This window comes from Trachymyrmex cornetzi, unplaced genomic scaffold (assembly GCF_001594075.2).
Source record: "Trachymyrmex cornetzi isolate Tcor2-1 unplaced genomic scaffold, Tcor1.1 scaffold8, whole genome shotgun sequence".
Taxonomy (NCBI): Eukaryota; Metazoa; Arthropoda; class Insecta; order Hymenoptera; family Formicidae; genus Trachymyrmex; species Trachymyrmex cornetzi.
In genome coordinates this window covers 537176-551394 of record NW_017300135.1, presented here as the reverse complement: position 1 = coordinate 551394, position 14219 = coordinate 537176, and the positions used below count along the sequence as shown (strand labels likewise).

Below are 14219 nucleotides of genomic sequence, written 5' to 3'. Positions count from 1 at the left end.
ATTTTGGCAGCAGCCTGCCCAGCTGTAGCTTACGGATTTATTCACTGTAAACGATTAGAAAGACAAAAATTCCTAGCATTGAAATTTAATGGTGAAGATTACGAAGGAAACATTTTGATAAATGATTCTATGGTAGAGGATCTTATCTGGTGAAAACTAAATGCAGTTATTGGGTCAAACCCAATCAGAACTCAAGTTTATATTATAGAAATTTTCTCTGATTCTTCTCTATCAGGTTGGGGTTGCTACTGTAATGGTTCGAAAGCCTTCGGGTTTTAGAACAGACAAGAGAGAAAGAACCATATTAACTACCTTGAATTATTAGCGGCATTTTTTGCAATAAAATGTTTTGCATCATAATTATCGAAATGCGAAATATTACTAAGATTAGATAATAATACAGCTATTGCCTATGTAAATAAAGCTGGTGGTGTTCGATTTTCCCACATCTTAGTGAGTTGTCAAGAAAAATTTGGGAATGGTGCGAAGAAAGAAAAATATGGTTAAGGGCGTCATATATTCCTTCAACTGAGAATATAGAAGCTGATAGGGCGTCACGTAATGTTAATATAGATTCCGAATGGGAACTTTCTCAGAAAATTTTCGAACAGATAGAGAAAAACTTTGGTTCTTTCTCAGTAGATCTGTTTGCATCTAGATTGAATGCTAAATGTAAAAAATTTTACTCTAGATTCCCAGACCCAGAAGCAAAAGCGGTTGACGCTTTCACTGTATCGTGGAAAAATGAAAATTTTTATGCGTTTCCTCTCTTCGCACTCATTCTACGAACTTTGAGAAAAATAATTAATGACAAAGCGATAGGTACTATATTAGTACCGTTATGGTCCACTCAACCGTGGTACCTTCTTCTTACATCATTGCTCATTGAACCCACTATAATATTTAGGCCTAATAGCTCTCTATTATCATCTCCTTACAGAGACAGGAATCATCCTCTAGCGTCCCATCTTTCATTAATGGCAGCCAGATTATCAGGTCAGCTTTCTTGAAGAAAGGAATATCAGAAGAAGCTGTAGATGTAATGATTAATTCAATTACAAAAGCAACGTTGAAACAATACGAATGCAGTCTAAAACAGTGGTTGGAATTTACCCAACGGGAAAAAGTAGATATATGTTAGAATATCAGAGATTATTAAATTTTTAAATATTCTTTTTAAGGAAGGCGCAGGCTATAGTACTTTAAATACTGCTCGTTCTACAATCTTCTTAATTTCAGTTTATAATATTAATAAAAATGGATTGATTGGTCGCTTTCTAAAAGGAGTGTTTAATCAGAGACCAACCAAACCAAAATATGCCACAACATGGAACATTACTCCAGTACTTAATTTTATTGAAAGGTTACACCCACTTAGACAATTGAAATCAAGGCAGGCAGTGGAAAAAGTAGCAACGTTGTTAGCATTAACGACAGCGCAAAGACTTCAAACTCTGGCGCTGATAAATATTGATGATATAGCCAGATCTGATACAGGAATAAGTATTAAAATTACAGAACGTATAAAAACTTCTAAGCCTGGAGTTTTCCAACCAGAATTAATTTTGCCCTTTTTCAAAGAAAAACCAGGTCTATGTGTGGCATTTGCAATTTTAGATTATATAGATTATACTAAGGAATTGAGAGGTAATAATAACAAAAGATTATTTATCGCGACAAAGAAACCCTTTGGTGCAGTATCGTCGCAGACCATTGGTCATTGGATTAAATCATTATTGGGTAAAGCTGGCATTGATATTAATCAATTTTCAGCATATAGTACACGACACGCAGCAGTTTCTGCAGCTCATAAACGAGTAGATATTACAACTATAAGACGCATTGCTGGATGGGCACCAAGTTCACTAACTTTCTTTAAATTTTATAACAGGCCCATTCAATCTCCCAATGACCAATTTGCGCGTGCGATATTAAAGGGTTAAACGGCTAAAGTATAAAAACATACAGGAAATTATCACTCAAACTCTAAAGATCTACAATAATATCATCGAGAACGAGACATGTAATATAATTGTATGATCGAACGAGCCCGCCGGGGGCGGGTGGAGTTTGATCAAGATTATGTGAAATGTCTCGTTCGAAGATGATAGTTCCCCCCCCCCCTTTTTTTATTACCTTTCGGTTAATTATTGTTAATGTTATTATGTTTTCTTGAGTTAGCCCAAGGAAAGTTGGAACCATTATCATACCCACTATCATCTTCAAAAGGCCTCGTGATAATTCTAGGCACGTTACACAAAACAATATGAAGATGAAGAGCCTGTAGATGGGGCAAGATAGCTGAAAAGCGCCGTCTTTTCAAAGATTTTACGCGCTAAACGTTGTGTTGGTAGGCATGACAAGCATTACTACAATAATATCATCTTCGAACGAGACATTTCATATAATCTTGATCAAACTCCGGCCACCCCCGGCGGGTTCGTTTGATCATACAATTTTCAGTGCAAAAATGAAAATAAAAGAAACAATCTGCAGTGACTTTGATCTTAACAAATGTTATCCAGGACATGATTCTGAACGACATTCAAGAGGTTTTAGCCGTCGGTCAGGACACCTTACGTAATGCTAATGCCAGCAGTACTATAACTTTCAAGCCTTATAACTCTAAAAGTATTTCATGAACAAATATTTTATTATAGCGTTTTGGAAAGCTCTCGAGATGTGCTATAAGAATATGCAATAAAAAATAAGGTGTTTTTAAAATTTAAAAAAATTGATCTGACCTTGACCTGACCTTGAAGACGCCACGCAAGGTCAAATGGACATAATATATAGGGGAAAGTGGGCGAATTGTGCGCAGCGGGTAATTGTGCGCATCCTGGTTTGGTACTTTGCCGATAGATGGAGATATCGCCGTGATGAAATTTTTACGCAGGAGGTCGTCCTCTTAAGTTATAACCACAAAAGATATGTAGTAAGTACATTGATAAACAGTGAAAGATAAAAAAGTGAAAACATACATTTGCTTGTTATTTCAGCGTTCAGAAAATAAGGTGGTAAGTCCGTATTTTTAATTTATTGGTTTAAAGTTGCATACGTTATTAAAGTACATTACTATATGGGCCTTTCGACCCGTTATTTATTAAATTTGGTTAACTGGTATTGAAGTAATCGTAATTCATATAGAGTCAGATCGTGGCGGGTAACTGTGCGCAGGCGGTTTGAAATGCGCACAATTACCCATCTTCAATAGACTATATAGCTATTTTCCAGTAGGAAAATAGCTATATAGCAAGTGAAACTGAATTTAAAGTGAGCTGAGTATTTTATACTCAGATTATGACGTCACTACTTGTTTACTTTTGTAAAAAGTTATCACATGTCAACATAGGTTCATGACCCCACTTTGGATTGATTTTACGAGACTCACTAAAGCAGTTTCGATCTTGTGCGGATTGTAGGTAAATACTCAGTTGAATCTCACTTGTCAGAATGCAAAAGAAACGCGTATTCAACTGAGTTATGACGTCATAAGTGAGAATTATCTGAGAATCAGTGTAGGTAAAGCAACTGGGAAGGCGATCCTCCCAAAGCAACTTATGACTAGCACTAATTTTTTTTACACACAACTAAAAATATTGTGTATTAATTAAAAAATTAATTAAAATAATATTATGTATTAATTAAAGAAGTCGTTTAACTTTTAACTTGTTAAGTTAAATAATTTCATTAAACTAATTTTTTTGTTTCTTCTTTGCTATAATTAAAAATTATTGTTTTGTTTAAACAAATTAATGTTATTAAAAAATGCATATATTGGGGAAGAATATAGATTTTTACAACTAAAATGAGATAACGATCATGTCAGTAAGGGTACTTGTAGCGTAGATATGAATATGTGCACGTATTTTGCAGCCCAATTTATGTCTTTTATTCATTCAGATACGTCGTCGTCGTCGTCTTCGCTAAATTTTATCCCCTTTTACTACACCTTTTTTCAACACTTTCTACACTTTTTCTGAATCTTTTCTACACCTCTTCTACACTTTTTTTACACTTATTTTCTGCACTTTTTCTGCACTTTTTCTACACTTGTTCTACATCTTTTCTGAACTTTTGCTGCACCTCTTCTGCACTTTTTTTCGCATCTCTCTCGCGTCCTTCTGGCATCTCTTCCACATCTTTCATGTACTTTTTCTGCACTTTTTCTACAACAGTACCACATCTCTCTCACACCTCTCCCGTATTAATTTCGCATTTCTTCTGCAACTCTCCGCATTTAAGTCTTACCGTTTCCGCAACTCTTTTGCACTTTTTCCGCATCTTTTCCGCACCACTTCTACATTTCTTTTACATCTCTTTCGCATTTGTTCTGTACTTCTTCGCATCGTTTCTCCATATCTTTCCTAATTCTTCTACATTTCATCTGTCTGTATACATTATTTTATTTATTTACAATTTACTTATATATCTATATTATCTATTCACCTATCGATGTTATCTATCCATCTTCCAATGTTTCACCTATTCACCTATTTACTTTTATTTATTTTTATTTGGCTATTTATGATATTTATCACCTGTCTACGTTATCTATCTACTCATCTATGTTATCTATTTACTTCCCAGTAACAAATTTTTTAAACATTAATATGTGTAAATATATGTATAAACATATATAAACACGCATGAATATTCATAATCATAAATAATTATACATAAAATATGTCCATACATCTTTCTTTTGTAAAATTACTTTTTAGTCAATTTTAGTGTACTAAAAATAATAATAATATTGAGAAAACATGAAAAATAGTTAATGGGACTATTTTCGCATTGTTTGTTTTAGAAAAAATCAAGTTTGGATAAATGTAAAAAAATTTACTCACTCATTATATGTATATAATTTTACATGCAACTACAATATATATGAGCAATTCTTTTATATTTTTCAAAAATTCTCATTATTATTATTATTTTTAGTATACTAAAAAGTAATTTTACAAACTAAAGAAGGATATATAAACATGGATATATCTCATACATAATTATATATGTGTATGAATATTTATATATGTTCGAATGAGAGCATGAGTAAATTGATAAAGATTGATTAATATGAAGATCAGACAGAATGAAATTATAAGCTGAAATTTTTTATAATAATTAAACTAGAAAAACAAAACTCACAGAAGATGAATTTATTATAGCGGTTAGATTTGTGTTAGTCTACTTATTTCTTGTTTGATAGTGTTGACGGAAATTCTCATTCTTCGAATATAATTTATAATAACTTTTTTCAGAGAAGGGCCTTTTTTTTATACTTTGCAGATATACTCTGGATGATAGTAGGAAGTCGTCGGTACAGTTATAAAAAAAGGCCCCACGTAGAAAAAAAGTTATTATAAATTATATTCGAAGAATAAGAGTTTCCGTCTATCTGCTGACTTAATTTGTTTATAACTTTTTTTTCTAAGAGGGGCCTTTTTTTTAAACTATGCAAATAATCTCCTAATATTGTGTAGAACGTGTGTGCAAAGTTATAAAAAAGCCCCTCTTAGAAGAAAAGTTATTAATCGATTTCCAAAATCTATCATATTTCTCGAATATATTATGAAAGTCTCGGAAATCATATATACTATTTATTTATCGTATTTTTATTGTTCAAACTGAATTATCATTTTGTAACACTGTTTTCATGTGACATAACGATTGTTTTGAAATAATGCGCTTATTGGGTGTATTATGCTCAATATATGATGTAATAGTAATCATTATTGAGCACCGCTGCTCGAGCGCTGCGCGCGCGCGGCCGTCTGCTAAGTCCGTCTGCTAGCTTCAGCCTCATACATGACTGATTGTGTTCTGATCTATTGTTTTTATTTAGTATGTTAATAGTTTTGACTAACTGATAGTTGTTGGGAATAGAGTTAAAGATGAAAAACTCAAGATATACTGTTTTGATGTACCCGAAAAATGTATTGTTATATCAAAAGAACCTATGGTCTTTAACATCCATGGACCAACACACGTGGTAACCAAGACAACTTCTTTCTGATGTTCACACAAACTCATTTTACAACGAAGACAGATGTTGGTATCGGAATTTAAATGTTATAAGTAGACTGCGGAACTTTATGCAAAATATTTAACTGAATGTTTTGCATAAAATGCATATTTTGCAATTTTGTAAATTTACAGATGGCAATCTCAATCTTTTTATAATACTTCACCTTTTAATAACTCTTTAACGAACAACGATTGACTGCTAAAACTGTCCGATAGTTAATATTCAGTTAAGTATTTTGCATAAAGTTCCGCAGTCTAGTTATAAGTGTTTCTGTTTCACAATTGAAAATGACCTCATGTATAGGTCGAAACGTATTGTTTTTATATTCGATATGACTAATGTTAATTTTGTTCAATTTGTCCGTTTATACATTTGAGAATTTTAATTTTTAACGAATTTGTAACGAGAATTTAAATTTGAATTATTAGTCTTTATGCTCGCTTCATGATAGTCAATCATGCGAATATCTATCTTATAGCGGGACTATCAAAAAGTCCACATGTTAGGAACTTACATATTTATATTATATTAGATCATGAGTTAATTTATTACTATCGCTACGATTCATAGATTGTTATATGTCAAATTTAATATAGTGTATTTTATGTATTTTGTACACGTTTTTTACATTTTACAATTCATTTCTCTTTAATTGTCATTAAATGAGCTGCTTATTTAATTTGTTAATCTAGGAAATTATAATGAAATAACGATTTATATCAAACAACATTCATTTATTTATAATTTAATATTTAACAAAAGGGGATTGCACGAAAACGAACCCATACAGCACAGAAACATTTCAGAAAGATCTCCGAAATGTTTCAACTGAAAAATGAAACATTTCAGAAATGTTGCAAAATATTTCTGCAAGATCTCTGAAAGATCTCTGAAAGGTCAAAATGTCCGCGATTCTTCCACATGAAATCTTCCAGAAATATGTCTGAAAGGTCTGAAATATATCTGCAACCTTTCTGCAATATATGCGAAATGGTTTCAAATGTATTTCTAAAATCTTTCAGAAATACATTTGAAACCATTTCGCATATATTGCAGAAAGGTTGCAGATATATTTCAGACCTTTCAGACATATTTCTGGAAGATTTCATGTGGAAGAATCGCGGACATTTTGATCTTTCAGAGATCTTTCAGAGATCTTGCAGAAATATTTCGCAACATTTCTAAAATGTTTCATTTTTCAGTTTAAACATTTCGGAGATCTTTCTGAAATGTTTCTGTGCTGTATGGGTATGCTTTCATCTTGGAGCCCAAATTTGGGATTCACTTTACAGGCGAAATGCTGCGCTCCTTATATTTTCGCTCAGGTGATTCTTATTTACGAGTAAATGCTCTTCGCCGAAGCCCTCTGTCGGTGGAGATGTGTAATTTGTTGCATGGGAAAGATTTCAGAAATAACTTATTGGAGATGTGTAATTTGTTGCATGTGAAAGATTTCAGAAATAACTTAACTGAAAGGTTTGCAAAACGATTTCATATGAAATGTTATAGAGATAACTCAACTGAAAGTTTCGTAAAATTATGTTCATATGAACAATTTCAGAAATATTACTGTTGCAACATTTCATGTGACATATTACAAAATTCTTTCAGAATTGTTACACATGAAATGTGAAAGGTCGAAATGATTTTGAAACTTTACTGAAAGTTCTCTGCAACTATCAATGCTGTATTGTAAATTACAATATCTTTATTTTTAGACCGTACATGTGAGACCGTATATATTGTTTCTAAATTTATTGCATATGAAAGATGTTAAAAACGACTAAACTCTGAAAGATTTGCAAAAAATTTTATGTGAAATGATTCAGAGATAACTCAATTGAAAGGTTTCAAATTTATTGCATATAAAAGATTTCAGAAATAACTTAACTGAAAAGTTTGCAAAACGATTTCATATGAAATGTTTCAGAGATAACTCAATTGAAAGTTTTCAAACTCATTGCATGTGAAAAATTTCAGAAATAATTTAATTGAAAGGTTTGCAAAACCATTGCATATGAAATGTTTCAGAGATAACTCAATTGAAAGTTTTCAAACTCATTGCATGTGAAAGATTTCAGAAATAATTTAACTGAAAGGTTTGCAAATCGATTGCATATGAAATATTTCAGACATAACTCAACTGAAACATTTAAAATTTACTGTATATGAAAGATTTCAGAAACCGCTCAATTGCAAGGCTTGCAATTTCATTTCATATGAAATGTTTCAGAGATAATTCAACTGAAAGTTTTGCAAAATTATGTTCATGTAAACTATTTCAGAAACATTTCTGTTGCAACATTTCATATGACATATTGCAAAATTCTTTCAGAATTGTTACACATGATATGTGAAAGGTCGAAAGGATTTTGAAACCTTACTTAAAGTTTTCTGCAACTATTGGTGCTGTATGGGAAATTATATACTGGTATTTGTTAATTAAGCTAGAAAATGATAATCAACCGGAAGACATTAAAAATGTAAAAAAAAGACATCAAGTATATTTTGCAATATCTTTACATAATAAAACAATTTTGTAAATATATGAAAATGATAATGAAAATAATACTTAGCAAAAATTCGTAAAATCTATCGGAAAGGGCTTTAAACTTTTTTTTATTAAAAATGTAAAAAAAGGCGTCAAGTATATTTTGCAGAAAAAAGATACCAAAAATAATGCCATAAAAAAAGAAGTGAAATCAAAATAATATTTCAAGTATCTCTGTTTGAAAAGTTCCGTAGTACACAATTCTCCGAATGGCATCTTGAAGGCTTTCTTATGATATAGACGTCTTTTCGATATCCTTTACGTCAGTGTTGTATGAAATAATTTCTCACAATTATAATATACATACTACACAAAGTACAGATGACATTTGAAGTGTATTAAGTAGAACAACACATTAATGAGAGAACGAAATGCAATAGATAGCGTAATGAGAGGCGCGGAAACTGAAAAGGGATTTTTACATCGATAACAAGTAGAAAATTGTAGAAATAAAAATCGAAAATGGGCAAGATCTCCAGCAGCAGCATACTTGACGCGCCCGTCTTGTTTATAATCGTAATTTAAAATAAAAATTGCTAAGACAGTCGTTCGCATCCTGACTTGTCAATAGTACGTAGATATCAATGACAATTAAAATTAATTACGATTTAATAAAATTTTAAACATTTTAATAAAATTAATGTTATAGTATAATTCATTCTAATTCATTCTACTTAGGAAAGGATATTAGCACATAGACAATGTAATTTCGAAATATGTTACAAGGAATACATGAGTCCCAAACAAAAGAGAATCACGTATAACTCGCTTTTAAATCTATTTGATAATAAAGTCCACAAATAAATGAAAAAATGAAAAAACAATATATTTAATTTCGGGCAATTGAGAGCTTAAAAAACCGCAGTTAGATTGTGCGTGTAATCAGCAACATATATTCCATTCTTATTACATCACCTCCCAAGTATTACAGTAAATTATTTGTCGAACGTTTCCGCTTCATTTAAGCCATCATCAGCGCTGTCATATAACCTCCGTGCTTGCATTACGTATCAACAAAAAGAAAGCAGCCAAAAGAGCCCTTTCAACTCTAAATTTTGAGACGCATCTTATCCCATCGAATGGTCAATCAAGTAAGAACAACTGCCAACTTTTATCACACATAAACGCAACAGCAGAACAACTTATTTGGAGAACTGTCCCCCAGTAGATACAAAGTACAAAAAAAATGAGTTTTTTTCACTCTGTATCTACTGGGGGACAGTTCTCCAAATAAGTTGTTCTGCTGTTGCGTTTATGTGTGATAAAAGTTGGCAGTCGTTCTTACTTGATTGACCATTCGATGGGATAAGATGCGTCTCAAAATTTGGAGTTGAAGGGGCTCCTTTGGCTGCTTTCTTTTTGTTGATACGTCATGCAAGCACGGAGGTTATATGACAGCGCTGATGATAGCTTAAATGAAGCCGAAACGTTCGACAAATAATTTGCTGTAATACTTGGGAGGTGATGTAATAAGAACGAAGTATATGTTGCTGGTTACACGCACAATCTAACTGCGATTTTTTAAGCTCTCAATTGCCTGAAATTAAGTATATTGTTTTTTCATTTTTTCATTTATTTATGAATATTTCGAGCGCTCAATTGTATTTTTCTTGTTTAATAATAAAGTCCCTAATCCGCAAATGAGTCATGCATTGTTTCCAAAAAGTTTTATTAAGAAATATAATATTTAGACTTCTATTTTCATGAGAATCAAGGATAATTAAAGACAATAATATTATGTCGAACAATAACTGCTAACGTTACTGTAATAAATTTCAAATACTATTACTACAATAAAAAAAATTAAGGATTAAAAATTTTTCTTTAGCTCATAGAAAAATATTTGTATGTGCACTTGTTAAATATGAAATATATCAATACTATAATAACAATTTGAATATATATAAAATTTCTTTAATTTGCGAAAAATAGTTTATAATTATAATAAAATATTTATTGAATTATTTGCATGAATCGAATTATAAACAAGACGGGCGCGTCAAGTATGCTGCTGCTGGAGATCTTGCTCATTTTCAATTTTTTATTTATACCATTTTCTACTTGTTATCGATGTAAAAATCCCTTTTCAGTTTCCGCGCCTCTCATTACGCTATCTATTGCATTCCGTTCTCTCATTAATGTGTTGTTATACTTAATACACTTCAAATGTCATCTGTACTTTGTGTAGTATGCATATTATAATTGTGAGAAATTATAATATAGATTGAATCTTTAATTGCATATACTCGAGAGATATTGGTGTATATTTTGCCACTTGAGGATAGCATTTACTGTGAACTTTCACGAAATTAATTTTAAATTATGATTTTATTTTGTTCGGTATAATTGGGTTAGCATGTAAATATGCCATCCTAAGAAAATTTCCCGAGAAAATTCCGGATTAAATCTGTTATATTGTAATTTTTAAATTAAATTTTCCTTTTTCGCCTTAGTAACTTCCTTCTTTCTATTTAAGGACTAAATATTTTAGTCTTTTCGCGGACGTAGGTATGCTATGCCGTACCGCATCTTCCGCTGCAAATGTAATTTTGGGAACTTGCCTTCCATAATATAATAAATTTTGGCACGTTAAAATCGTTGGATGTTTTAGGGAGTTTATGAGCTTCCACAATTTCTTAAATTAATAAATAATTATTAATTAAATTATCAGTTAAATTATTATAAATTTTATTGTATATATATATATTATTACTATAATTACACGATTTTTTATATATACGTATAAATATACATATATTATAAATAAAGGTAGAATTACTAAATTTATTATTCAGCTGTCGTTCGTATTGCGAACATGTCTCGTGCAATAATGTACGTGATCATACAATCTATTCACTAACTTTTATTTCTACACCCGATCATGCCTCCATTATTCAAAGTTTTCAACAAGCCAAGTGGCGTAAACAAACGTTCTCGATTTCGCGAAGCCGGACACTTTGGGGCGATAATGGGCGCGTTGTTGTACGAAATGGGCATTACATTAGGCGGTCTGATTTTCAGTTTAATGGAGTTCCGGAAGCGTGAAGTTTAATGGAAACAGTGGGGTCGCAAGCGCAGCTGCGAGCAACTCTCCTTCTCGGGGAGGTTGAAACTGGCTCTTGATAGCTACTCGTGAAAATGCTTTGCGAGAGAAATAAAATGACGCATATATTACGGTAATTGTATAAACCGCAAAGACTGTATGTGACAAATAACGATTCAGATTATTTAAACAAAATTTGGAACTCTTAAGATAGTATATTTACATCAATATTATATTTTAAGAGCAGTATTAAATATCAAGAATAAGAAAAATATACACTGGATTAATTAAAATTCATTAATAGTAAGATATTACATTTTAAAATTTACATTTAATTGAATTGAATTATATTTTTATTATTTTACGTTGTGTAAATTATCTTTTATTCTACCTTTATGTAAAATGGATTGACAAATCTGTTGGAAGCATTAGCAAGTGTAGATAACGTTATCATAAACGCTCAAAAGTCAAAGAAGGAAAGGTAGGTTGGTGAGAAAATGGTGAGAGAGAACGAGCTGCGAGAGGATATATATTGGATTAGCGACAGAAGTTTGGTAATTAAGTGGTAAGTGAGGCCGAGTAAGGGGAGGAATTTAGTAGGCGAGTCATCCCTTTGCCCTATAGGAAAGCGGAAGTAGAGGTGACACGAGTCAAAGAGAGGTCGAAAGCAGAGAGGTGGATGAAGTGGAGTCAGTGAAGCAGGGCGATAGGATGGACTGTAGGCAAAGATAATTAGCGAGTTAATATGAGTCGTTGCTCCTTGAATTTCGTTACCGCGAGTACCATGCTGTGGTTAGAAAAAAGATTTTAAAAGGTCTGAGAATCTTTGAGATCAATTAAATTATTCATGTTCGAATGATGTGTAATCTTCTCGATATTATTATTAAAATAGTCTTAGCTTGAAGCGATAATTTAATTTTAAGACTTCACTAATTATCCGATTTATCTCTGTTCAGTGAAGGATCGTTAAAATCATACATTTTTATCTATTTAAAATTTATGTTTAAAGTATTTGTAAGATTTTCTTCATGATAAAATCATATAAACTTTTTAAAATAATCTTTGTCATAAAATACTTAATTGACTCTCTGATAAAAAAATTGTAAAAATATCAGTTTGACAATGAAGCGAAGAAGATAGTCTCACCAAGATAGGTTCGATGTTTGCAGGTGAAGGAGAGCGAACCTGTTCGCATGGCTTCGGAAAACAAATATTTGCGTTGAGTCGAACCACTCTTCTTGCGCGTCGAAAATGTATTTAATGTTAGCAGTGAGGAAAAGGATATAAAACAATTCAGCAATTGCATTTGGGAACAAATTTGTCGGAGGCGAAATATAGTTTTTTCCAGAAGAATATTTAAAGTGTATTTTGTCTGCTTGTCCTCCAATTTACGAAGATCAACGAAAACGTATAATTTCAATAATATATCTCTTATTCGATATATGATAATTGGCACAATAAAATAATGCCCAGTCTTGTATTGTATTATCGAAACCATATTATCGAGCAAGAAGAATTATTAGATTGTTTAAACAGCGAATGCAATTAATCAGTTTTATGTTGAAACTGATATTGTCAGGACATTTATTACGTAGCGTATCAATACCGGGGAAATAAATTAATGGCTATTACTGAAGCTCAATGTTCTTTTAATGGGCTGCTGCTGCACGGCTATTTTACCAAACGACAAAAGAGCTCTCATGAAATCGAAGCATTAAATGCATAAAAGAATGAGATATTATCAAGCCACAGAAAGGACAGTTATGTAATTTACATATTCCTAATATCTTGGAAAATAAAATTATTTTAAAGTAATTTTCGTACGAGATTCATTCATCTTATTACCTTTTTACTATTCTACATACGAGTAGAAAAATTTCCGATTTTTGTACTGTTTCGAAGTAATTAATGCCGCAAAGATGGGTTTTATGTAAAAATTTCATTTTTACTGAGTTAATCAATTTATTTCACACGATGAATTAATGTGAAGAAAATAAAGGACCGCACATGTACGAGGATATGAGATATGTACCTTGGTAAATGTGAGGGTAGCTATCGGCGGCAGACGAGGTAGATTCGGATAATAGAAGCTTCCCGCGGGATGTGCCGGATATCGGGATGTGATCCTGTAAGCGATTCCTTGGGGCTGCGTCGGCCAGTTGGCAGCCGTGAATGTGAAGCCGTTATCCGTGCCCCCATCCAGCGGGTCGAGCTGTTGAAAAAGGAATAGTGGAAGGTGGTTCAAACGGACGCATTTTCCGAGCATTCGTGGATTTTAGCAAAATGACAGAGTGCGCAGCAATATTCGCGGAGATAGACGCATAAATTATATTTTGTGACCAGTAATACTCAGACATCTGACTTTCCGGGGGCGATTTACATTCTGTATACATATTTCGTAACATTATACAGCCGTAGCGATTGCCCGAAATATATTTTATTCAATGGCTGAATAATTGAACAAGTAATATACAGGGTGTTTCCAAATTAAATGGCAAAACTTCGGGAGCGTGTAGAGGGGTAAAAAACTAAGAAAAAAAGTCCTATAGACATATGCTCGTTTTTGCTCTGTTTCAGAGAAAATCGAAAAAAAA

At 32.2% G+C, this 14219-nt stretch overlaps 1 protein-coding gene across 1 annotated transcript in view; it reads right to left on the bottom strand.

The window, feature by feature from the left end:
* Window positions 1-12554: 12554 nt before the first annotated feature.
* LOC108768486 (spondin-2) overlaps window positions 12555-14219 on the bottom strand; it is a 5926-nt gene continuing 4261 nt past the window's right edge. The window contains exons 3-4 of the mRNA XM_018518924.1: window positions 13658-13837; window positions 12555-12611 (exon numbers count right to left, since the gene is read on the bottom strand). Coding sequence (XP_018374426.1) covers window positions 12555-12611; window positions 13658-13837 — 237 coding nt within the window. The remainder of the gene's footprint in view (window positions 12612-13657; window positions 13838-14219) is intronic.